This window comes from Chelmon rostratus, chromosome 21 (assembly GCF_017976325.1).
Source record: "Chelmon rostratus isolate fCheRos1 chromosome 21, fCheRos1.pri, whole genome shotgun sequence".
NCBI lineage: Eukaryota > Metazoa > Chordata > Actinopteri > Chaetodontiformes > Chaetodontidae > Chelmon > Chelmon rostratus.
In genome coordinates, this window is record NC_055678.1 from 22,702,445 (window position 1) to 22,727,604 (window position 25,160).

Below are 25,160 nucleotides of genomic sequence, written 5' to 3' on the forward strand. Positions count from 1 at the left end.
AATTCCATTGTGTTGGAGTTAAAACAGTAAAAACGTGGTTTTGAGTCTGAACCGTGAGCAATTGATCAGAAGATCTAAGAGGGTAAATATAAGACGGTGTCATGATCGTGAACTGAATATAGGAAGCCAATCTCCGTTGGCCAGAACAGGTCTAATACACTCTCTTCGTACAGTGTTTTTCAAAAGCCTGGCTGCCATGTTCTGAACTAATTGAAGTCCAGCAATTGCAGACTCACTTAAGCAAGAGCAATAAGGACTTACATTAATCTGTAAAGCATGAATCATTTGCTCCACAATGTTCTTAGGCAATTGCTGAAATAACTCTGGCAATATTTCTGAGTTACAAAAAACAAGACTGATTTTGATTGAACACAACATCATGATTTCTAGCAAATGGTTTTCATTCCCTGCTAGATACCCAGTATAGGGACTAGCATGCTAAAACTCTGGGCCAATGACCAAGATTTCTGTTTTTTCAGTGTTAAGCTGTAAAAAGAAAAAAGAAACAAAAACTCATCCAATCTTTGATAGCAGTAGGCAACAGTGTAGAGTATCCAGATTTTTAAACTTGTCAGATTTAAATTATACATAAAGCTATGTGTGCGTGGCTGGCTATTTGGTTCACTTTCTAATACAGCTAATACTCTCTGCCCCAATCTTCATTAGTTGTCTCTGTCACCCCAGAACAATAAAGCTGTGGTGATGGAAATGTAAGGACACAGCTAGTGTCACACCAGCTGGGTCATGCATGCAGTTATGTGGTCTCCTTGCATCTTATGTTACGTTGAGTGTCTTTTACTAAAGTTTATTCTGTGCTTCATTTTGACTTCAGTGCATTCTGCATCACATCTCTACCAAGCCCCCATCCTCCTCTAAGATCATTACAATGTATTACACTCTACACACATACCAGTGTAGCTCCAGGGGCTCTCTGCAAAGTAGATAGCTTGGGTAATGGTTAGTAGGGGTAGAGAGAAGCCCCGGGCTACTTTGGAGATACCTGAAGAGAAAGGAATCAATATTAGACACACACCCGTTGTGCAAGCATGTTGTGTGTGTGAACTTTTATTATCTTGCAATGAATGAACCTGTTTTTTTCTAATCTTCTCTGATACAGACACACAAATTCACACTTACCTGTAAATTAGCCAACAAGACTTCTGTTCCTCTGCTCTGGCATTAAGGCGTCACAGGTCAATACACACAATATAAATCTTTCATCCTATCTCAGTCATGCTTTAGATATTTAATATGGACACACGCACCCAATCAGTGTGTCTGTTATGAAAGGTGCTGGATCGAACATTCAGTGAAATTAATCTAGCATTACTGCAGGTGTTTGGAGGTCTTTCTCTTACTGGTGACATAAGGAGTGTTTGTTTCTATTTAGGCAGCATTAAAAATGGGAACATCAGCATCCTACATAGATCAGCCAGACAAGCACTGAGGAGATGTAAATAATTGTATGGGTTTTATCTAAGCTTAGTTAGAGTTATAGAAATAACAACTCTTATATTAACACAGTTCTTCGATCATCGTAAAAACATTAACTGCTTCTAGCAACTGCCATCAGCTTCTGTGTGACTAAAAAACTAGGAAACTGGCATGAACATGATGTCTGACTTAATAAGTATTGCCAGGTTGGTGTGACAAAAGCAGCCCAATGGCCAATACAAAATCAACCCAATTCCAGAACTCAAAATATGCCCTTGCCCAGCCATATACATTTCTTTTAATGACCAACAGAATTTCTGTCATTGTCAAATGTATTGAAATACCAAAAAGCAACACCATAAATATTTCAATGGCCATGATTTTTTCAATTTTTTTTATTAATGGTGGCTTGATTTGACTTAAACTTGGACTTGGTAATACCATCCCAGTGTGTGTGTGCGTGCGTGCGTGTGTGTGTGTGAGTCAGAGCTAGAGAGAGGGACCAACATACATGTGGTGTGTGCATAAGCAGAGTCGGAGTCCATCAGACATCAGGCAAAGTGCTCCACTGAGCCAAAGGGAAATAAACTCAATGAGGGAAAGATGCATGGATGATGCAGAGAGATAGATGGAAGGATAGAAGGAGAGAGGTATGGATAGCATGATTTAGCTGATAGGAGAAATCATTTACCAGCGCAATTTGTCGACAAGGATCTGGGGATGTCTCAGTGTGTCAGCGCCTCAGTCACTTTGATGGATGATGGAAGTTCACTGACTCTAACATTCTCTCTCTCTCTCTCTCTCTGCCTCTGGCTCTCTCGAACTCTCTTTCTCTCTCAGCCTCTATTCCTGCTCACTCTGTTCTGCTTTAAACCCCAGCAGAGCAAAACCGTCTCCAGCCTAGCCCGTGAGCCTGGCTGTGTGGTGTGTGTGTGTGTGTGTGTGTGTCTATGTGTCTATACATACAGACAGGTATAACACATGAGCTCATGATTCAGGTATATTAAAAAGAAATTTTCCAGGTAAAGCACTGTCCCTGCAGCTCTCAATTCACAGACTCCATACTTGGCTGCTGTTATCTGACTTGAATGTCTGTCTTTGTTCATGGCTCGCTGGTGGTATGCATTTCTGTTTGTGTATGTGCTTGTGTACAGTGTGTGTATAGACAAGGTGAGGCCATGCATATATCAGCTCACAGTGCTGCAAGGCAGGGAGGCCAAATGATGAGGCTTCTTGTTTTAGTGAACCAAGACTTGCCCTGGGCCACAGTTCCACCCTGCATAGACTGAGAATAACAAGAAGAGAACCTTTAATATTGTTGTCCATTCTGTATTTCTGGTGTTGTAGGTGAAAGACAAACAGTTTGACAGATTGAGGGAAAAGGGATAGTATGGGTTGAACAATGGAGATGTTTCTCAGACAGCGATGATAGCAGCTAAAAAGCTGGAAAGAAAAAAACTGCCACACTAGAAAAATGTCATTTAAAAAATAATTTGTTTTTCAAAATTTTACTGTTACAAACATGTAGAATTTCATATATCATGATAATGCTTCTTTAAGCTTCTTTGAGCTTCTTTTTAAAAGAAAGGTCTTTTAAGTTATATATACATGTCTCTCTCTCTCTCTCTTATATATACAGTGGTGGCCAAAATTGTTCGAACACCTGACAGATATTCAGTCAGATATAAAATATTGACCTTTTTTGCCTCCGAAACACAATCTCATTTCATAATGTTTATGAAACATGGAGATGGTTGCTCTGAGCCTGACAAATATCACATGAAGTGAGTCCTACTGTTTTTATCCACTTTAACTAATAACTTTAATATTTGGTACTAATAACTTTAATATTTGGTACGTCCACCTTGTGCAGCAATGACAGCAGCACATCCCTCTGGCATAGTGTCAATATATTTCCTGAGAATTTCAACACTAATGTTATCCCATACCTTCTGCAACTGAAGCCAAGGCTTTCCTTGGAATGTATAAAAGACTTGTCCAGTTTATTTTCCAACTTTTTTTTTTTTTTTTGCTTGATGGGGTTGAGGTCCAGACTTTGAGGGGGCCAGTCCATCATTTTCAGTGTTCCAGCAGATTCCTTCTGTCGCAGGTAGTTCCGGCAATAGTTAGAAGAATGTTTAGGGTCATTGTCCTCTTCGAAAATAAATCCAGGCCCACCCAATAAGATGACTCCCAAATGGTACTCTGTGCCTCACCAGAATATTGTAGTATACAATCTTATCCATGATGCCATCAATCGGCACCCCACACCATAATACTACCCCCTCCGTGTTTAACTGTTGGCAAGAGACACTCATTTTTATATCTCTCCCCGTTCTTGGAAGGGAGGACTTGGACTCATCAGTCCACAACACTTTATACCAATCTTTCTTTGTCCCTTTCTTGTGTTCTTTTGCAAATTTCAGGCATTTCGCTCTATTTTTCTTTTAGTGATGGTTTCTTTGCTGCTTTTCTGCCAACAAGTCCTTCTTCTTCCAGTTTCCGATGCAACAACTGTTGCAACAACTGTTGCAACACTAGTCATTGCGGTGTTGATTTCATCACGCAGTTCTCGTCAGGTCTTTCTTTGATCCTTAAGACTGAGAAGTTTGAGATGCTTCACTTGTCTGTCTGAAAGTTTCTTTTTTCTACCTCTCCCCTTTCGGTTCTGGAGTGAATTGGTAGCATCCTGGTGGTCTAAAGTGTACTTTACAGTGCTTGGACTGCATCTCACTCCAGAGATGCAGCTCCAGTCAGCTTCAGTTGTTAACTTGTTAGCTCCTTCTTCACCTTAGCCCTGTTCAAAGAGCAATATGCTTCAAGACTACCTCTAGAGGCTTTGAATTTATACCAATTGGTGGTTTGGCCTCAGTGACAAAACCCTGATGTTACCCAATCACTTAAGAGCATTTCCTTGTACATTCAAAAGAATCACACAGCTGTGTCCTAAGGCTCTTGCATCACCATCAATTTAGCCATGATCACACCCGACAATGATTTCACAAGTAATTTGGCTTCTTCATCACATCACAAAGCGTTTAAAAAAGCATTTCAAAAAAGTGCAACAATGTCCTCTATTTATTATTGATCGCTTGTTTCCTGCTGAAGATATATATTTTCTTGATTTGTATGTGAAGAAGCCAAAGTAAACCTTAAATTGAGTATAACACTTCCTTGCCTGAAGAGACGACAATGACGATACTGCATGGAATGATGAGGCAACAGTCAGTGATCCATCAGCAAACTGCTTTGTTATACACATCAATGTCCATTTATAAGAATAGCCAGCTTCAATACCCCTATTGGAAACAGCTAAGGTCAGAACCTTATCCCACCTTAAAAAGTTACTGTGATTGATTTTTTTTTTTTTTTTTTTTTTTACATATTTAAGCCATTTTCCATCGAGTTTAAGGGCAGTGTGGACAAAAAGCAGTGTGCTAATATATCAGATTGATTCATCATCATCGTTTAGAGAATTAGAAGGGGTGAAAGAGTAGGATACTGAACAGGGAAGAAAAAAGGAATCACAGCAACTGAAGCAATTGAAGAATAAATGTAGAAAAGTGGCGATGAGAGAGAAAATGCCACCTCTCATAGAAGCGTTAACTGGCAAAGCCACAGGTTTGGCTCCATGAGCACCAGGACCACCAGGCAGCTGAACAGCTTTTTGCCTAGGTCATCACTCTCCTCAATAAGCTATCCTAGCTCCCTCCCTCATCCTCCGACCTCCCCTATAATAGCCAATCTCACCCCACACATGCACTTACGCACACACACAAACACTGTTTGTGATAGTACAACCCCCTACTATGGACTGTGCAATATATGTAGTAATTGCTAAGACTGTGCAGTCAAGCTATTATCCATAAGTTGCATTCAAATGCCAAACATTTAATATAACATTATTTATTATATTTTATGACTCTCAACTACATATCATTCATGTTTATAACTTGCTTTAGCTTTGTAACTTTTCATTTTTAACATTTTGTTCACTGTGCTGTGTCAAAGTCAAATTTCTGTATGTATTGTATTTGGCGAAAAAAAGTGATTCTGATTCTGATTAGAAACATAGAATTCAACATAGAAACATAGAATTGTTAAGAGTATCAGTTAATTGAGCTTTCTCGTCTTTGCAATTTACATTATTTGCATTGTCCTTCACTGTGTGTTTGAGCTTTTGTGTGTATGCGTATACAATCTCTAGCATGCACACACAAGACCACATGTAGCATTTTATTTAATCTGATTGTCTGTTTTGGTGTTCATTGAGTGACCGACATGTAGTGGATTTCCTGTGTCATCTGCCAGTGACCATGACCATGACTGTTATTCTAACTCACTGCAGGTGATTCACAAATTAACTGAGTCACTTTCCCACACTTAAAAGATCTCTGTTTAGCTTCACTGCCACGATGTCCCCACCATCCTCCAATACAAAGACTTGGGGCCAGTTGCATAAAACCCTGTGAAGATTCACAACTAAAATTGTGTGTATGCAGAAATACAGAAATATGCATTATCTTTTCATCAAATTTACAAAGCTGAAAAAAACACTATTTTGTTCAGAAATCTCTAAACTGTAAAACTGGGTGCACAAGCACAAGCCTTATTTCCACTCCCTCAGATAGCCATAAATGTATGGAGAAAGACCCTTACACATCTGTTTGCATATTGATACTGCCTGCTCCATGACTTATCACACCTGTCACTGTGCAGAACCACAAACAAGACTTCACAGATGTGTGTTGCATTGGCGAGGTTCTCCAACAGTGCAAGAGTGGCTGGCATTATGGATAGCTGTTAATATTTATAGCGCCCATACCACTAATTTACCAGTTTACCAACTGTATTACCATGAAGGTGATGGTTTACCAGTGATTTTACTTTATTTATAACAGTTATATTGAAAAAGATTTACAAAGTTAAGTAGTCGCGTGCCAAATGGGAAAAGATTGTTTAAGCAGACTGCAATGAAATGATGAGAAACACTGGCCTCACTGTGTGTCTATGAAGGGCCAATATTAGATTATTGTAGAAATCCACATTTGGCAATGTTTGTTTCAGTCTTCATTTTAATTTTACATTTTAGATAGATTTGACAAGCTGCACTACGACTCACACAATGAAACCAGTCACCAGGAAATCAGCCCTCACTGATCTGTTGGTTTTACTCCTCTCCTTCCCTCTTTCGCTGTCCCTATCTCTATTTATCCATGCAGGGCAACCAAGAGGCCCCAGCTCCCCCTGAAGCCATGGCTCAACCCTTCCCACCAGCCCAGTACCCCCCTCAACCACAGAATGGGATCCCAGCTGAGTACACCACGCCCCACACCCACCCATCAGCTGACTACACGGGATCAAGCACAGTGGCCGAGCACACCCTGACACTGTACACGCCGACAACCACACAGAGTGAACAGCCAGGAAACGACAGCAACACCCCTGCCCTCACAGCCAACACAGTAACAGTGAGTCTACAGTGTATACTAACACTGGAATGTAATGTTTTGCTCCCTTTTCATTTAAAAAAACTTGGCATCAATGACGTTAACAGGCTCTGCTGATTTGAAAAGACATCTTCTCTACAAAAAAATACAATGTATTTTTTTGTAACTTACAGTATTAATTTTTTTATGAAACAGATTTCTTCATAACAATTTATAATTGAATGAGAACTACATGACACTGTTATCTTAATGAAAATGAAACAAGACACACATGTAATATTTTTCTCTACAATGTTTAAACATTCAAGATTCAAGATTGCCTTTATTGTCATTGAGCATAACATGTCAATGTGCATTGCAACCCCCATGTTAGAAACAAGATAATAAGAAAGATAATAATATAAAAGAAAGATAATGGAATAAAATAAACTAACATGTAGTGAAAAATATGTGTAATGCAATAAAAATATACCAGAAATGAAAATATACTAAGACAATAATGTCTTAGTATATTTTAATGTAGGGGGGGGGGGGGGGTGTTGGGACCATAACTGTTATATGCATAATGCTTTGTCTGTCCTTCTTTAAAATAAAATCATTCAGTTACAAAAAAATATACCAAAACAATAAACAATAAGTATATACCAATGAAATGTACCAATATACTAAAAAGGCAACCACAGACATCTGCAGGGACAGATTGAAAATGTCCAGGAACACTCCTGCTAGCTTTTCAGCACATGTTCTCAAAGTCTGGCCTGACACCTCATCCGGTCCTGTAGCTCTGCAGGTGTTGATCCTCCTCAGGATGGATGTCACCTGGTGCTGCTGCAGGATGAGGGGCTGGTGCTGCTCCTCCAGCTGGGGTAGCTGTGTAGCTTCTCTGCAGCCTGATGTGTCGAAGCAGGCAAAGAAGCTGTTTAAGATGTCAGGCAGGGTGGGGTCGTTCGGGTTGGGAAACACTGTGATGGTCTAACAGGGAGGACAGCATCAGTGCAGAACTGAACATAGGACAATACAGATGATCTATACTCCTCTAGGTCTGCCTCTTCTCTGAACACAGTCCTGTCTGTGAGCTCAAAGCCGTCCTGAAGTGCAGAGGAGGCCTCCTCAATCCATATCTGTACTGTCCTGGTGGTCGGCTTTGTTCTGCAGGCCAGAGGCTTGTAGGCAGGAACAAGTTCCACTGAGATGTGGTCTGACATGCCCAGGTGTGGAGCTGCTACAGCCTTGTAAGCAGCAGGGATGTTGCAGTAAACCTGATCCAAAATGTTACAGTCTCTGGTAGGAAAGTTTATTTATTTGTGAAATTTGGGAAACACCGCCTTCAGTTCAACGTGATTAAAGTCCCCCGCCACAATCACAGCTGCCTCCGGGTTGTCGTTTATCTGCCCGCTGATTAGGCAGTACAGCTCCTCTAATGCTAACTTAGCATTAGCCTGCGGTGGGATGTAGGTGGCCACAATGACAATGGACGAGAGTTCTCTAACCAGCTTGAACGGTCGGCATTTCACCACCAGGTATTCTAAATCAGGAGAGCAGAACGTGCTGACTGTGTGTGTGGCTGTACACCAGGCATTGTGTACATACAGCGCCAAGCCTCCGCGTCTGCTCTTACCTGAAGCTGCAGTCCTGTCCGCCCGGAACAGAAAGCGCCCCGCTATCTCCACGTCCGGGATGTTGTCGTCCAGCCAGGTAACGGTAACACAGCTGTCCATCCGGCGAGAGTCTATCCTTAGACGGACCTCGTCGATTTTGTTGGCGAGAGGCCTGGCGTTAGTGAGGAAGAGACTGGGGAGAGCCGGTCTGTGAGGGTTAGCATGTAGCCTAGCCTTGGAGCACAATAATTACAAGCTATTTCCAAAGTCCCCAATCCTCTTAAATCAAGAAAGTAAATAAGATCCAGAAGATAAACAAAATGAGAAGAGAATAGTTAGATTTTACTTAAAAGATTGTTTAGTCATCTCTTGGGCCATCAGTGTATAATCAAGCAAGTGTGCAAATGTATTCATGAACTATAAGAACACACAAGCACACATACACACACACACACACACACACACAGTTCTTAGGATGTCCACACTATAGTTAACTGCACAGCCACTTGTCTCTAGTTGAAGAGCCTTCAAGCTGTCAGGGCCAATGAGACTGGAGCATGCTGGGAAAGTATGGGAGTGTACAGACAGTGATGGCAGAGAGAAGGAGTCCAGCAAGAGGAGAAGACACGGTATAGTCAGCTTTACTGAGAGCGTTTTAGAATTACTGCAAAGAGTTTGTCACATGCTGTAACCGCTGTAGGATAAGATGAGCACACAAACACACATTCACTGTGGCCTAAAGGACACTTGCTATATTTGTTCTAAAACTATGTATATAAACTGTCAGACCAGCATATCGATTGATATTTTTATTTTCATTTTTTTTAATTAAAAAAAAAAGTGTTGCCCCTCACATTCTGGCATTGGTGCATTATTGACTCTCTATGGTTAACATTGACCTGAAATTCTCAAATTGTTAGTAATTTGAATTGATTTGTGGTGGATATTATATTGTAGTTGGGTATTGGTACCTTGTTTGTTTAGTTAGATTTTATTTGTGTGTGTGTGTGTGTGGACGTGTATTATTCATGTCACGAGGCATAAATCTTGTGGCACCTATACAAAAGTATAATATTTTTAAATGTTTGGATTTTTGTGAATTGATGAACTTGAGAAAAACTCATCAAACGGGTCAAATTTGATACATAAAAGGGCAAAATATTTGGGTGAAGTCTTGGTTGAAGGCTATGGCTAGGGTAAGTTTCAAGGAAATGAATGTCAATCTGTGTAATGTCACCAAAAATGATGGAAACGCCTGTATGTGTGTGTGTTTGTGTATATGTGTGTGTTTGTGTGTGTGTGTCTTGGTCTAATCCCTGGAAAGGGAAGGCTTTTTAGCCATTTCACCACTTGTAATCCACCTTTCTGGTGGTGCTCCCATCTGATAGCTTCCATTAAAGGCTGAGGGGGGTAAGCTGCAGGCGCCACTGCTTAGCTCAGCGAGTCACACGCACACACATACAAACACACACACACCCACACATTTGCATTCACAGTAACGACACATCTGGGAGATGTAGCAGGTTGTGTAATTTGGTGGAGGTGTTTGGGGCAGTTTTGGCTGCTGTGTGTCTGTGTGCCTCTGTGTGTATATCTGGTATAGAGGTTGGGTAGATTCGTTTTGTAGAGCTGCACTCCCCATGCACACACACAAACACACACCCACTGTACTGCACAGGACTGTTTCCGTGGTGACAATGGCGGAAGCTCGGTCTGCCTATATATGATAATGTTCACATAATTATTTCCTCTTCCTGCCTGGCTGCTCACACACTGTGGAGGTTGGAGACACAATGACCAGAGAGAGAGAGAGAGAGAGTAAGAGAAAGGCAGAGGTGGATTTTAACTCTTTGACTGTGGCAAAAGAGGGCTTACAGGCTTAAAGCTGTTCCATTCCATAATATGCAAAGCTTAATGAATGACTATAGCCAGCTTCATGCTTCATATGCACACACACACACACACACACACACACACACACACACAAACACACACGTGATGGAGGATTCCGGTAGAACGAGGATCAACAAGAGAAACATACTCTATGTTGGAATTTACTACTTTAAATAGGATTATTTCATCAATGTAATGTCAAAAGTAGCTTTATTTTTTATTTCTAAAACATTTGCTTTCAAAGGGCATCATGATCTTAATACATAAAAAAGACACTAAAATCACACAACAAAGTCGGTCTATCATCTAATTTTTTTTAATTAAGTTTGACTTTTGGACTTTACAACGCTCCAGGTCTGTTAATTGTTGGATCACATAAGTCAAAAACAACTCTATTTAGCCACCACTAAAATCTAATTCTACAAATACAATTTTACTAATAATATTAATGAAGCCTAAACTTTATCTGACAACAACACATTTAAACAGAATGAACAGACGTATTCTATTCTTACTCTAACATATTATTGTTAGGGTTAAGGTCTGCGATGGGCTCACCAGTATCCCACATTGTGGCTAATCTGTACATGGAGAACATGGAAAAGAACGGTTCTGAACTCTTTCCAAGAAACAATACCAAGTCAATGGTACAGATATGTGGATGACACGTGGGTAAAAATCCAAAGCCAAAAAGTGCAAGCCTTCACCGAGCACATTAACTCAGTGGACAAGAACATCAAATTCACTCGAGAGGATGTCAAGGACATGAATTTGCCTTTTTTGGACTGTGATGTCCACATTGGAGAGAACAGGCGCCTACATATTGAGGTTTACAGAAAACCCACTCACACAGACCAGTACCTAGTACACAAACTAGGTGTTATCAGAACTCTCCAACACAGAGCTGATAATGTTCCAACCAGCCAACAGGCCAGAGACAAGGCACACAAACACCTGAGGGGGGCCCTCAAAACCTGTGGTTACCCCAGCTGGTCTTTTGTGAAAAGTTCAGCTGCTTCCAGAAAGAACAGGGTGACAAAGGAAGAAAAGAGGGACAGACGACATAACATCGTCATTCCATATGTGTCTGGTGTATCAGAGAAACTCAGGCGAATCTTCAACAAACCCAACATCCCGGTACATTTCAAACCTGGGAACACTCTCAGACAAAGGCTGGTGCACCCCAAAGACCGGACACCTCACACTCAGAAGAACAATCTGGTGCATGCAGTCCAGTGCAGTGAGGAATGCACAGACTTGTATATTGGGGAAACCAAACAGCCACTGAGCAGACGCATGGCACAACACAGAAGGGCTAACTCTTCAGGTCTGGACTCAGCTGTTTACCTGCATCTCAAGGAGAAAGCACACTCCTTTGAGGATAAAAATGTGCATATTCTGGACAGAGAAGACAGATGGTTTGAAAGAGGAGTAAGAGAAGCCATCTATGTCAATGTTGAAAAACCGTCTCTGAACAGAGGGGGGGGGGGGGTCTGAGACACCACCTATCTCCCACATACAATGCTGTCCTTTCATCTCTTTCAAAGAGATTCAAAGATTTAGCCTCTGAGGATAAACAACAAAGCCATTCACACATGGCTCCAGGAGCCTCCCAATGACAACAATGGGACACTAACGAGGCAAACGACTGTCGTTGACACCCAAGGGTTGCACCCTACCCCGCCTTAATGGGGGGATCGTTTGCCTCACAACAGAGTGATACCATCCTTGGTTTTGGGGCTTGGCCTCACTCAGGGGATAAATACTTGAACCTAACACCATTGCATTGGACTACAGCTGTCCTATCGAGTCTGGTGCGCATGAACTGATGAAGCCTGCTCGGATGAGAGGCGAAACATCTTCTAAGACAAACTGACGAGGTCCAGTTGCGAACGATTGAATGCTCAAAAACTTACACCACCAAAGGGGAAAATGCAAAGATAACAAGCTGCAGTAAATAAAGAGCAGATATTAGACATACATACACAATAAAGTAAGTAAAACAGACAGAGAGTGAATGCACATTATTGCATATATGATATATATATGATATATTGATATTGCCCAGTTTATGTATGCACTGATAATGTAGATGAGTGAACTTGTCAGTTTTGATGTGTGTGGTCTACTGGGAGCAGTGTTGATTATAAAGTCAGCGGGAAGGAAGGACCTGTAGTATCTCTTCTTCACACACCGTGGGCGAAACAGCCCGTCGTTGAAGATGCTGCCTATTGCTGTCAGAGTGTCTTGCATGGGGTGGAACATCTTCTCTATCAGGCATGATGGAGAAGATGTTCCTCTCTTTTCTCCCACCACCTGCATGGATCAAGGGGGTCCTTCAATTGCAGAGTCATCAGAGAACTTTTACAGGTAGTAGTTATCTGATTTGTGCCTGAGGTCTGCAGTGTAAAGGGTGAAGAGGAAGGAAGCCAGGACTGTTCCCTGCAGGGCCCCCCACTACAAACAACCATGTTGGACTCACAGTCCTGTCTCTCCGCAGACTTTAGTCAGTTAGTAAGGTAGTCCATAATGCAAGCTGTCAGGTGGTGGTCCACCCCTATGCACTCCAACTTTCAAAATAAAGAATCTGACCAAAATCCGTCTGTCAGATTCTTTATTATGAAAGTTTGTGAGTGTGAGTTCTGCCGTGAATCCTAGCCACATACTGTTAAAATGTGTGCTCAGGTTAGCTGAACAAATTGATTGGCTTGGGAGTCAATCACACTCAATGCATAAAATTGCTGGAAGGCTCGACTGCATCCTTTAAATCAGCTGTTTTGGGAAATTTGGTGTCATGGTAAGCTCCAATAGCAACAACAGAGAGACAGTTGTTGAAACACTTCTCGTGAAGCATGTGTTTTATTTTCTACTACTTTTTTTGAATGTTTCATAACATAAGAGATGCTTTTTCATTTTATGGCCTATTGTGACCTATTACCTTCTGGGAAATTGTTTGTTCATATAGAAATGTTTGAAATGTTCCTTATTTCTATAGTGAAAACAGTATACCAAGGCATGTTAAACTCAGTTTTCAAATTGCCCATTATTTCATGTTCATGTTACCTGCTGTGCACTAAAAGACTTCAGGTTATACCAGCTCAACATTTTAATGGAGTGGATTAATTAGGACACGTCTGCAGAAGTTATTTTATGATTCTTTGGCCCAAATAAAGCTTTACAAAAAAACTAAATTCTGACTTGACATTTATAATATTTAACCAAAACCACCATCCTGATGTGTTTCAGCAGGTTAAACCCAACAACACAGAGGAGACAGAGATGAGAGGAGACAAATAAATAAATCATTGCCAGTAAATTTAAACCAATTTTTTTCTTCCAAAAACTTTTTTGGAAAAACAAATGTCTACAAAAGTAGTAGAGATGGCACTGCACGAGTGGCAGCTTGTTACAGCAACTTTTCTTTGTTTTAGTGTTTTCTTCTGTTTTTCTCTTGTTTTTTCTGTCACTAGTCTCGGTCAATCATGTCTACTTACAAATGTACAACTGGTCAGACTAGTGCTTTGTGTTCTACTTTTTTTCTGGACTAATTAAAACAACATTGGTAGAGCCATTCAGCCAATGCTCCATTGTTCACACTCTCGATGAGCTGTTGGCGCTTGACCTACTTGTATTATCAGTAGTCACGATGTAGTAAATCCCTCTTTCCATTCACAAAGCATTGTATCTTTGTAATTACTAAATCAGTGTCATCCACATCCAATAAAACTGATGCTGTTTCAGAAACTTTCTATCCATCCACAATCAAATGATTTTGGAACCAATAAAGACATAGTTTTTTTCAGTATGGAAAAAAATTTAACTGCATATCATAAATATCTGATGGGGTGAAAGTACATAACAGCTCTAAAGAAATCTACTCAGAGTAAATACTTCTACTAGAGTAGACAACCATTGCTGGATGCTTCATTTTGAAAGGCTGAGAGATCCATGGTCAAGACTGGGTTATTTTGGAAGGAAGTGATCAATGATCTAATTTGTCTTTTGGGCTGGCGGAAGCATCCATGCCACTAGCTGAAACCAGAATGTAAGAGCATTAAGAGGCTATAAACTTTGTCTTGATGGCGATTTTAAATATCATTTTGCATTAGTAAATATGTTTTATGGGAAACATAATTTCAATTGGATTATGTTGAGAATAAATTTAGAAAATGTAAATGAGTGCACTTGAATTTACTGTTCACTAACATACAGTATCTCATTGGTTTTCTACTATGTCTGCTCCTGACATCAGCATTGATATATCACTATGTCACTTTTTGAGTTGACATGGTGAACTTGTTAGAAAATGGTTGCTTGTTTACACACCCAACAGTTACAGAGCAATATTATAATTGTTTTCTCTTTTTTTTTTGCTTTTTTTTTGTCAACCTAATGAAGTCTAATATTCTCTCTCTCTCCCAGCTCTTTTTTCATCACTCCTTTGTCTATCTACTGTTTGGTGCTGAGAAGGTAGTATACAGTGGTTGTTTATAGCCTTTTCTCTGAAAAAAATGCTGTTGCTGAAAACAGCAGTGTGACACCACTGAGACTGAACCAAAAGAGTGACCTTGTGGGCATGACAGCTAAACACAGTTTATCCTGCTTTCATACTGAAGTGGTTAATCAAATAAAATAGAAAACCAAAGCCAAAAAACAAATGTAATTTCTCTTTTTGAGATTGTTTACGTGTGTATTTCTAACTCAGTTATTTTAATGTTTTCTGAAGACATTACGTATTTACAATAGATATTAGCAACCTTTACTATCTGGTCCAACATTGGTGACCGATGGCCTGTAACCTCCATACTAATCATACAGGCATTATTGGACCAGAAATCCCAAGGTATTGCCTACAGTTGGCCAAGAATACCTCAGCATCACTGTTAAAAAAAAAACCTGCATCACACAAAATCACATTTTTTGAGGGGGATGACATTTTTCCTTGTATGTTGTCTTTGTAATGATATGTTCATTCTATCGTCACAGATGAACCTGGTCATTATCACTGATTAGCAGTACTTGTCCTACAGTTTTCAAATTCCTCAAAATGTACCTTAATTTTCACAAAAAAGACAAAAATGCTTCACAAAATTCAAAGAATCTGCATCCATCTGAGAGGTAAATGTATTAAAGCCTGCAACCCCCCACCCCCTAACAAAATTCTAACTCATTTTGTTGTTTTCCAGATTAAATTGGTGAAGGTTAGTGAATTTCTTCATTGTGAAATCAATAAGTCTTATCTTATCTTAATTGGAGTAATTGAATAATCTATAATCTACACCCCTAACCATTCCCAAAGTGTTTTTAGTAGCCTAAACCTATACACCACAACTCTGGTCCTTAGTTCCAAAGTCTTTTGTACACCCAAACATCCACCTCAACCACCTCTCTATGACTTTTATGCAGTATAAAAACATCATACCTCTTTGACTTGGAAAAAAAATGCCAGTGAATATAATCAGTGGAGTATTTTGTTCTTAGTAGGCGGTAGGGGTTGGACAAGAAGTTGTCTATGGTAAAATCTTACCCAACTTAAAGTAAAATAATTAAATCATTTGTAAATAGTTGTACAGCAGTGTTTTGTGACACAGAGGTTGAAGTGTAGAGGTGGAGGAGCAGGAGGACTGATGGGTTAATTATACCAGTGTCCACACCATCGATCTGACCTGCAACACGCAAACCCACGGCCACACACTGTGTGTGTGTATGTGTGTGTGTATAGAGAAGGGACTAAGTGCCTGGGTGAATGTGCTTTATCATTGAAGGGTCCAAGCGTCTGCCATTGGCCAAGGATTGATATGAGGTCTTTGCCATTAAACTCTCTCTCTCTCTCTCTTGCTCTCTCTCACTCTATCTATCTATATACCCACACATGCACACACACTCATAGACAGCTGTTTTTTTTATTGCTGGAGCCCATTCAGTAGAGCACTCCTGTGGATGTGTGTTACTCATGGGGACATAAATCTGATTTGACTGGGCACTTGGCTTCCATGTGGGAGCAAAACACAAGACCCCATAATGTAAATCATTAAATTTTAGGATGAAGATTTATATTAAGGTTAGGTTAAAGTCAGGGTTAGATAAGTCGTGATTATAGGGTTAGGGTTAGGATATGTCTCCAACCAACAAATTAATGTGTCATAATATTTTCTAGTAATGGACTGTGTGTGTGTGTGTGTTTGTGTGTGTGTGTGAGTGTGTGTGCGTGTGCATGTACGCGTGTGTGGATGTGATATGATGTCATTATCCTTACATGCCTGTCTCTCCACTTTCACTTTTTTCTCTTCAATCAGCATGCATCTCTTAGATTAGATTAGATTAGATTAGATTAGACTTTATTGATCTCACAATGGAGAAATTCCTTTTACAGAAGCTCGGAACAACGGAGCAAAAAATTCTAACTGTAAGAGTTTAAGTGACCTGTTCGCTGCAGTCGTCGATTTGGATGTTTATCATCAGAGAAGAATAGCTATACATTGGATTGTACAGTCTGACAGCGGAGGAATGAATGAATGGATGACCTGCGGTAGCGCTACAATAGGAAGAACAAGAACAGCAGACAACAGCGTAGAGCATTGATCCCCAACCCGTGGGCCGCAGTCCACTAGTGGGCCGTGGGTCATTTGGTACTGGGCCCCACAGAAAGAAAAAATAATTTCCATTATTTTCTTTTTTCACATAATTTGAAAAACAGGTGGTGCCTGACAGTGCCAGTCTGCAGCCAGGTCCTCTTGACATGATTAAAAAGTGGATTTACGTTCATTATTATTGTTATTATTATAGTTAAAGAGAAAATACCACAGTTTTTAATGCCGATCTTATCATTTTATTTTGTTTTTATCTGCTACACCTTTAGACTGGGCCATGAAAATATTGTCAGACATTAAACTGGGCCATGGTACAGAAAAGGACCACCGCCAGACCACTGGGATAGCAGAGGCTGCCACAGAGTCAGAAAAAGTCCTAAGCAGGGGTCTGCACACTCCGAAGGACTTTAGTCACCTCAGGCGGTGGAGGCGACTCTGGCCCCTCTTGTACAGGGCGTTGGTGTTGTGGGACCAGTCCAGTTTATTGTTAAGGTGAACAGGTAGTGTCCTCCTTCTGAAGTCAGCCACCATCTCCTTTGTTTTACTAGTGTTCAAGCACAGGTGGTTGCACTCACACCAGTCCACAAAGTCCATAATGACTGAGCTGTTCTCCAGCTTGTTCCCCTCACAGCCCATTATGGCGGAGTCATCAGAGAACTTCTTAACCCATAAGAACCCACGGTGATACAGCTGTCACACGTCCAAATTTTCCTAAAAGATGAAATAATCCGAGTTTTCAACGCCCAATGTGACACATGTAACATTTGAGATCTTGTACAGTAGGGGATGGTGTTTTGAAAAAAAATGTCAGAAATGTGTTCTATGTGGTCTATTTAGTCTGTCTTATGTCCCCCATAATTTTCCTAAAAACAGAAATGTGGCTCAAAAGCATGTGGTTATAGATAAATTAAGAACTTGCTCTAATGCACAGTAGATAAATATATATAAGTGTCACAGGTTAGCATGTATGAGATAGAAGGATACAGTAGTGCAAAGAAAAAAACAATATGCATGTGAACACAGTGCTACATTCTACAATGCTTGAGTTGAATAACCTGATGGCTGTTGCTAAAGGAGCTGCTGAGGGCCACCACGGTGTCATGCAGGGGGTGAGAGGGGTTGTAAATGATAGATGTCAGCTTGGCTAACATCTATCATTCTCGCCTACTCCCTAATGGTATCCAGATGGCAGTCCAGGACAGAACCAGCTCTCCTGACCAGTTTGTTCAGTCTCTTTCTGTCCCTCTCAGAGCTTCCACAGCCCCAGCAGACCACTGTGTAAAAGATTGCAGATGCAACCACAGAGTCATAAAAGGTTTTCAGTAATGTCCTACATACTCCAAAGAACCTCAATCTTCTCAGCAGATGAGATGAGTTTGGCCCTTCCTATACAGGGCATCAGTGTTGGTGGAACAGTCCAAGTTACTGTTGAGGTGGACATTCAGGTATTTGTACTCCTCCACAATCTCAATGTACAAGGCCTGGATGCACACTGGTGTAGGCTGTGGTGCTTTCTTGCAAAAGTCAATCATCATCTCCTTGGTCTTGCTGGCTAAATGTGCAGGTGATTTAATCTACACCAGTGGATGAAGTTGGTGATGCTATCCCTGTATTCTAGCTCATTCCCCTGTGATACACGTCCAATAATGGCTGTATCATCGGACAACTTCAGGATGTGGCAGCTGTCCGTGTTCCCCTGTAGCCACCTTATCTTATCTTAATAGTGAGGAGCAAGGAGGAACCATCACAGGTGGCTACAGAGCTGCTCATACCTGCAGACTGACAGCTTATCTTGTTTTGTTGTCATCAACACAAATGGACATCACTTAAAATGATGATTGAAGATGAAAGGGTGTCTTATTTAACTAAAGACGTGTTTCCTTGATTCGTCTTTCCTCACATATTTTTCTGGATTTTCCACATCCTCAGTGGAAGGGAATAAAATTGAAGGACAAGAAACAAGTGAAGAAAAGGTAGACGCAATTAAGGGAATTGGGATGTACCCCAAAACCACTGGGGGAAAGCCAGTTGTCTGTCCTTCTCAGTAATTTGTTAATTTTCCCTTTGTCTTGTGGAGACTGCTGTCTCTCATGAAAGAGACACACAGCTCACAAACAACATCAATTAAAAATAATCTTGCCATGTCCAGCTGAGGGGTGTATTTCTGTATATCAGCACTGCAGTAGAAATAATAAACTCCCTCCTCTCTCCCCTTTTATCAACAACCATAAAACTAAGGCAATGTGCTTAGTGGGGAAATGACAGCAATGGTCTTTGTTCAGATGCCTAAAAAAACCTTTGTTTAGCTTTACCTGAGAAGGATCTATGACTGTGTGAATTTTTACTCATGTCTGTCAGGAGCAAAAGCGGTAATAACAAAAATTTAATTCTAAAAATGTTATAATCAAATTATTTTAGAACTAACTCTCTTAAAATAATTTCATTGCAAATGCTAAAAGTTATGAATCATTTTATTCCCCATCATTGCTTAACAATAACAACAGATTACTGAACTCACTGAGTTACTGAGTTACTGCCAGATCACAGCCCAATTGTCATAGTGTTTGCAACTCTAACAAGCTTATCTCCTGCAAGGCTTCATAGAGTTAAACCACTAGTTTCAGCACTCAATACCACTGACAGCCACAATGTGCTGGCTATTTTGTTTTAGTGAAAGTAGCAGCAGCTGTGTTCTGCCACATGGAATGCACTGATATACAAGATTCCCATCAGAAAGAAAAACAGATCACCACAGTTGAGGGTGGTAAATGCAACAAGGAAACTGGGTTTTAGCAAAACCGTCTAACTTATCTGACCCCCTGAAGTCAGGGCAACTGACAAATTCATTTCACAAAACAAAACTGGAATAAAAGTTGACCTGTCCAAGCTTACTATAAAAAAAGACACGTCAAAATATAAAACCAGTTGAACTTATGCTGCTCACTTGAAGTAGAATCTGAACTCTGATTTATTTTTCATTGTAAAGTCTTAAGGTTGCTAGACAGTGCAAAACAAATTATGGGGCAAATGACATGATATCCATACTAACTCATGGATATTTTGTGTACACTTTAGTACAGGATATTTGAACTCTAACTGGGGAGTTGTGGACAAAAAGGTCACACAGGAAAGCATATTTATATAAAAGAAAACTGAATATGTGACTCAGCCTCCCATCATAACACTCAGAGATACTGTCCTTTTTTCACAATGAACGCATAGATAGCTTTGGAAAATGAGCACATGCGGCTCAGTGCTACACTAACCCCCTGTACATAACTGCACTCCACTGTGGACAGTTTACTCTATGCCATAATATGGCTCAGCCTAAAGCAATTTAGTTACTCACTTGTGAAGGTTAATCTGCAGCATTCACTTTTCTTGCCTGCTGATGCCAATACAGCTAAACCATATCAGGAGTGAAATGAGAAAGTCTGCCAGTTGGCCAGCCATTTTCTTTCACAACCCAAGGGATGGAGGGCAGGGTAAAGCCAGTGCTATGTCTGCAGTGTACAGTTTACCAACTGTTTAGGCTGTAATGAATCTTGCTGACATGAGTTCATAGTGAACATCCCAGTAAACAGCGAGGCTGGGAACAAGCTGTTTCCTGAATGTGCAACATAAACTGAAAAAAGGTCATGTCTGATTCTAAATGGCTCCAAAGCTTTTGGCTGTAGCCAACTGAAACTAATAGACTTTTGTTTTGTTTGTTTGTTTGTTTTTTATTTTTATTTTTACTTAATTGTAATTAAGGTATACGTTTAGATCAACCAAATATCAAATATATGTCAGATTAAGCATGATCAGGATTAAACTGATGTTTAAAATGTTGACCACTCTTAGTTGTGGTATGTAAGGCCATGCAGGGCCATGTAGGGTCAGATCAGGAAAATGTAAAGTTTATAGAGGGGGCTATTAGGACGTAAATCTCCTATAGAGGTAGATATAGATTGTTGCAAAGGAAAACATGGCTCAGTGGGACAATGCCCAGAACATGATCTGTTTTTTTGAGATAAGAAAGATATGGGTGAAGTAAGACAAAACACCATGCTATACATTGTGTACATACATTAGTTAAGGGCAGAGTCATCTGATCTGACCTTGGAAGCTCTCTCAGATGGCCGGCATCTGATCTGATACTGCTTGTTAAGAAACTCTTTAACTCAAGCTTGTATCAGCGGAGTTCTTCTTACATCATCATCATCATACCACTGCTTGGCAGGACCTGGCTGATAAACATCATAATATTCCAGAGTTGATTCAGATTGTTTGTGACTGTCAAAATATTTTCTTCATTGACCACAGCTGTATCTTGGTGGTTCGCATGAGAAAAAGAGATGAGAAAAAAAAAGACCAATCATGTTACATGACCTGCAATTTCCACAAATCACCACAGTCCAGTGCTATTCCTTGGCATTGTTCCAGCTGTACGGCTGTGTTACTCCCTGTTATGACCTTAGGTCATTTGTAGATAAATGTGTAGAGATGTCAGGTGTGCCTCTCTCCACCTCAGCCTATGTGTGTGTGTGTGTGTGTGAGCAGCAGGAGATGATCAGAAACAGGTGGAGTCTGTGGATTGGTGGATCGGGAGTTTGATTCTACCCTTGCTCCCAGCGTTACCTCTCAGCATCCCCTTCCTTCCCCCTAGTCCAGCAGCTCCGTACTCACACCACTTCACCCCCCTCTAATCCACATCACAGACTTCGGACCCAGCCCCCCCACCCAACAGGAGCCACCCCCTGTCCCCCACCCGGCCTCTACAAAACAGCAGATCAGGAGCTCAAAAGGAAGAATGTGAGGAAGGCTACTGGCCCTGACGGCATCAGCTCTAGACTGATCAGGGACTGTGCAGATCAGCTCTGTGGAGTTGTTCAGCACATCTTCAACATGAGCCTCAGCCTGCCCTCTGGAAAACTTCCTCTGTGGTTCCAGTGCCAAAGACATCCCAGGGAGCCCAACCACTTCACGACTATAGCCTTACCTTCCCACCTGATGAAGACACTGGAGAGGATTATACTTACTATACTACCATCTTTGTCACGAGCAACCCCCTTCGGTTCACATATCGGCCAGGCATTGGTGTGAAATCATCTACCTGCTCCTTCACTCTCTTTCCCACCTGGAGAGCACTGGTAACACAGTGAGGATCATGTTTTTTTTTTTTTTTACTTCTCCAGTGCTTTCAACACAATCCAGCCATCACTGCTGAGGGGGAAGCTGGAAAGTGCCGGAGTAGACTGTCACCTGGCTGCATGGAGTATCGACTACCTCACCAACAGACCACAGTATGTGAGGCTTCACAACTTTGTGTCGGATGTAGCAGTTTGTTTCTCTACGCATTGGACTTCAGACACAACACAACCAACTGCCACCTCCAGAAGTTCTCCGATGATAAAGCCATTGTTGGATGTGTAATGCGCAGGGAAACGATTTGGAATACAGGGAAGTCATCACTAACTGTGTTGACTGGTGTAGACTAAACCATTTGCACACGCCAGCAAGACTAAGGAGATGGTGATAGATTTTGCAGGAAAGCACCACAGACTACACTGGTGTGCATCCAGGGATTTGACATTGAGATCGTGGAGGAGTACAAATACCTGGGTGTCCACATGAACAGTAAACTGGACTGGTCCACGAAAACTGAGGCCAAAGTTGTCTCCATCTTCTGAGAAGACTGAGGTCCTTTGGAGTATGTAGGACATTACTGAGGACTTTCTATGACTCTGTGGTTGCATCTGCAGTGGTCTGCTGGGGCTGTGGAAGCTCTGAGAGGGACAGGAAGAGACTAAACAAACTGGTCAGGAGAGCTGGCTCTGTCCTGGACTACCCTCTGGACACCACTGAGGATGTAGGTGAGAGGAGGATGTTAGCCAGGCTGACATCAATCATGGACAACCCCTCCCAACCCCTGCATGACACAGTGGGGGCCCTTAGCAGCTCCTTTAGTAGCAGACTGCTGCATCCAGTGTGTAAGAAGGAACGCTACCGCAGGTCCCTCATTCCATCAGCTGTCAGTTTATTCAACTCCTGCATCACTTAACATGAAACTGTGCTTATGTTGTTTGCCAAATAACGTATTGTTTTTTTCTCGTCATTTATGCCAACATATGCTCATATCCTTACACTTTGTGCAATATTACATATTTTTACTGTTGTGTATATTTTGTTCTTCTGTGCAATAGTATTAACACTATTTATTATCATTTTTAATCCGAAGGCAACATGCATTTTTTTCACGGCTATTGGGGCAATATGTTTGTTTTAACATGTTTTTTATTTATTTATTTTTTAAATCGTTTTTCTTGTATAACATGTACATATACAGTCTGTAGTCTACATTTTTATTTTGTATTTCGTTTTTTTTTCTCAGTTCTCTTTCTCTTTTGCTATTTTTCTTCCCACTGCTATTACATGCTGCTATAATGCCCAAATTTCCCCAGCTGGGGATAAATAAAGTTTGATCTTATCTTATCATAAGTCCCAAAAAAGTGGATAACTGTCAGCAGGATGTCATGGTTATCCAAGGAGGGTGGAATCAAGGACAACTAGACTTGGGTGTGTTTCTGCACTTCTCATCCAAGGGGCTTCTAACTGGCTGGTGGGGAGTCCCAGATATTTAACTTCTGTGCGGTCGTTATCACGGTCATTAAAACCATTTTGCTGTGGCTCGTTTTGTGAATGAGAGTCGCTACGGTTGGCAAATGAGGTCACCTATAAAACGTGTTAAATTTCCTAGGAAGGTATAAAAGGACAGTATTGTAGGTGGGGTAAATGGTGTAGTAGACCTCCTCCTCTGTTGAGGGATGGTTTCTCAGTTTTTAGATAAGTAGCCTCCTTCACGCCTCTGTCCTCCCTATACAAAATGTGTATGTTGTTGTTCTCGAATGAGTATCCCTTATCTTTCAGGTGTGGGGAAACTGCCGAGTCTTGACCTGGGGAGTTGGTCCTCATGTGTTGAGCCATACTTTTGTTCCGTAGTAGTTTAGTCTTTGCATTCCTTACTGCATTAGACATATATCACCTAGATTGCTCTTCTTGTGTGTGGGTGTATGGTCTTTCTGGTGTAACAGTTTCTGTCTAAGTGTGTTGCTCAGTTTGAAAAACACAGGGATGTGGTGCTTGTCGAAAATCCTGCTGAGTTTCTCAAATATTCCAGATACATATGGAATGAAGATGTTATGTCTGTTCTTCTTTTCTTCACCAGTGTCAGTGTCCTTCTTGAGTCTTGTGACTGTTTTCACAAAGGTCCAGTTAAGGTACCCACTAGCTTTAAATGTATCCTTCAAATGTCTGTGCTCCTTCTCTTGGGTCTGAGGACTTGTTAGTATACTATCAGCTTGGTGTTGCAGGTTCTGACAAACTTATGCTCCAGTGGGTTTTCAGAGTCAAAGAGTAAGTATTGGTCTGTGTGCATGGGTTTTCTGTATGCTCCAAATTGGAGGCCCCTGTCCTCTTCAGTGTGTACAGCAGAGTCTAGAAAGGCCAAACTATTCTTCCAGGCATCCTTCTTGTTGTTTTGATTCTCAGAATCAGAATCCGCTTTATTGGCCAGGTATGAGTGTACATACAAGGAATTTGACTCCAGTTTAAACATTGCACTCAATGTACTTGCATAAGAAAAAAGACATACAGCTCAACAAAGACAAAAGGCAAAAAAAAAAAAAAACTGAAACAACACAAACTGAACAATATCTTAAGTAGATAAAAAAATCTAAAATAAACAATATATACAAAGAATGATGAGGCAATTATCAATATATACAAATACATTTACAATGTGTAGGGATTTCTGTTGACAGTGACAGGGAGTGATGAATGTACATGATAAAAACTGTGCATTATTGGATGATAAATGGCCAGTCAGTGGATGCTATGGTGTCAGAACGTTATTGACACTGTATGACTAGCTCACTGCTTATCAGGGTGATGGCTTGTGGGAAGAAACTGTTTTTGTGTCTGGTTGTTTTGGCATTCAGTGGTCTGTAGCACCTACCAGAGGCGAAAATTTGCAACAGGTTGTGTCCAGGATGTGAGGGGTCTGCAGTGATGCTTCCTGTCTGTTTCCTCAGTCTGGAGGTGTGTCCTGAATGGAGGACAGGTTGACACCAGTGATTTCACAGTGAAGTGTGCTGTCAACCAAGGGGCTAAGATGATTAGATATGTTTGTCAATGTTGAAGTAACCGAGTTAATG

General features: G+C 40.9%; 1 protein-coding gene across 2 annotated transcripts in view; it reads left to right on the plus strand.

The window, feature by feature from the left end:
- Window positions 1-6,650: 6,650 nt before the first annotated feature.
- rbfox3a (RNA binding fox-1 homolog 3a) overlaps window positions 6,651-25,160 on the plus strand; it is an 85,857-nt gene continuing 67,347 nt past the window's right edge. Inside the window, exon 1 of one of the 2 annotated variants that reach the window (XM_041962553.1) lies at window positions 6,651-6,905. In XM_041962553.1, the coding sequence (XP_041818487.1) occupies window positions 6,651-6,905 (255 nt within the window). The remainder of the gene's footprint in view (window positions 6,906-25,160) is intronic. The other variant, XM_041962554.1, reaches the window with a different exon arrangement.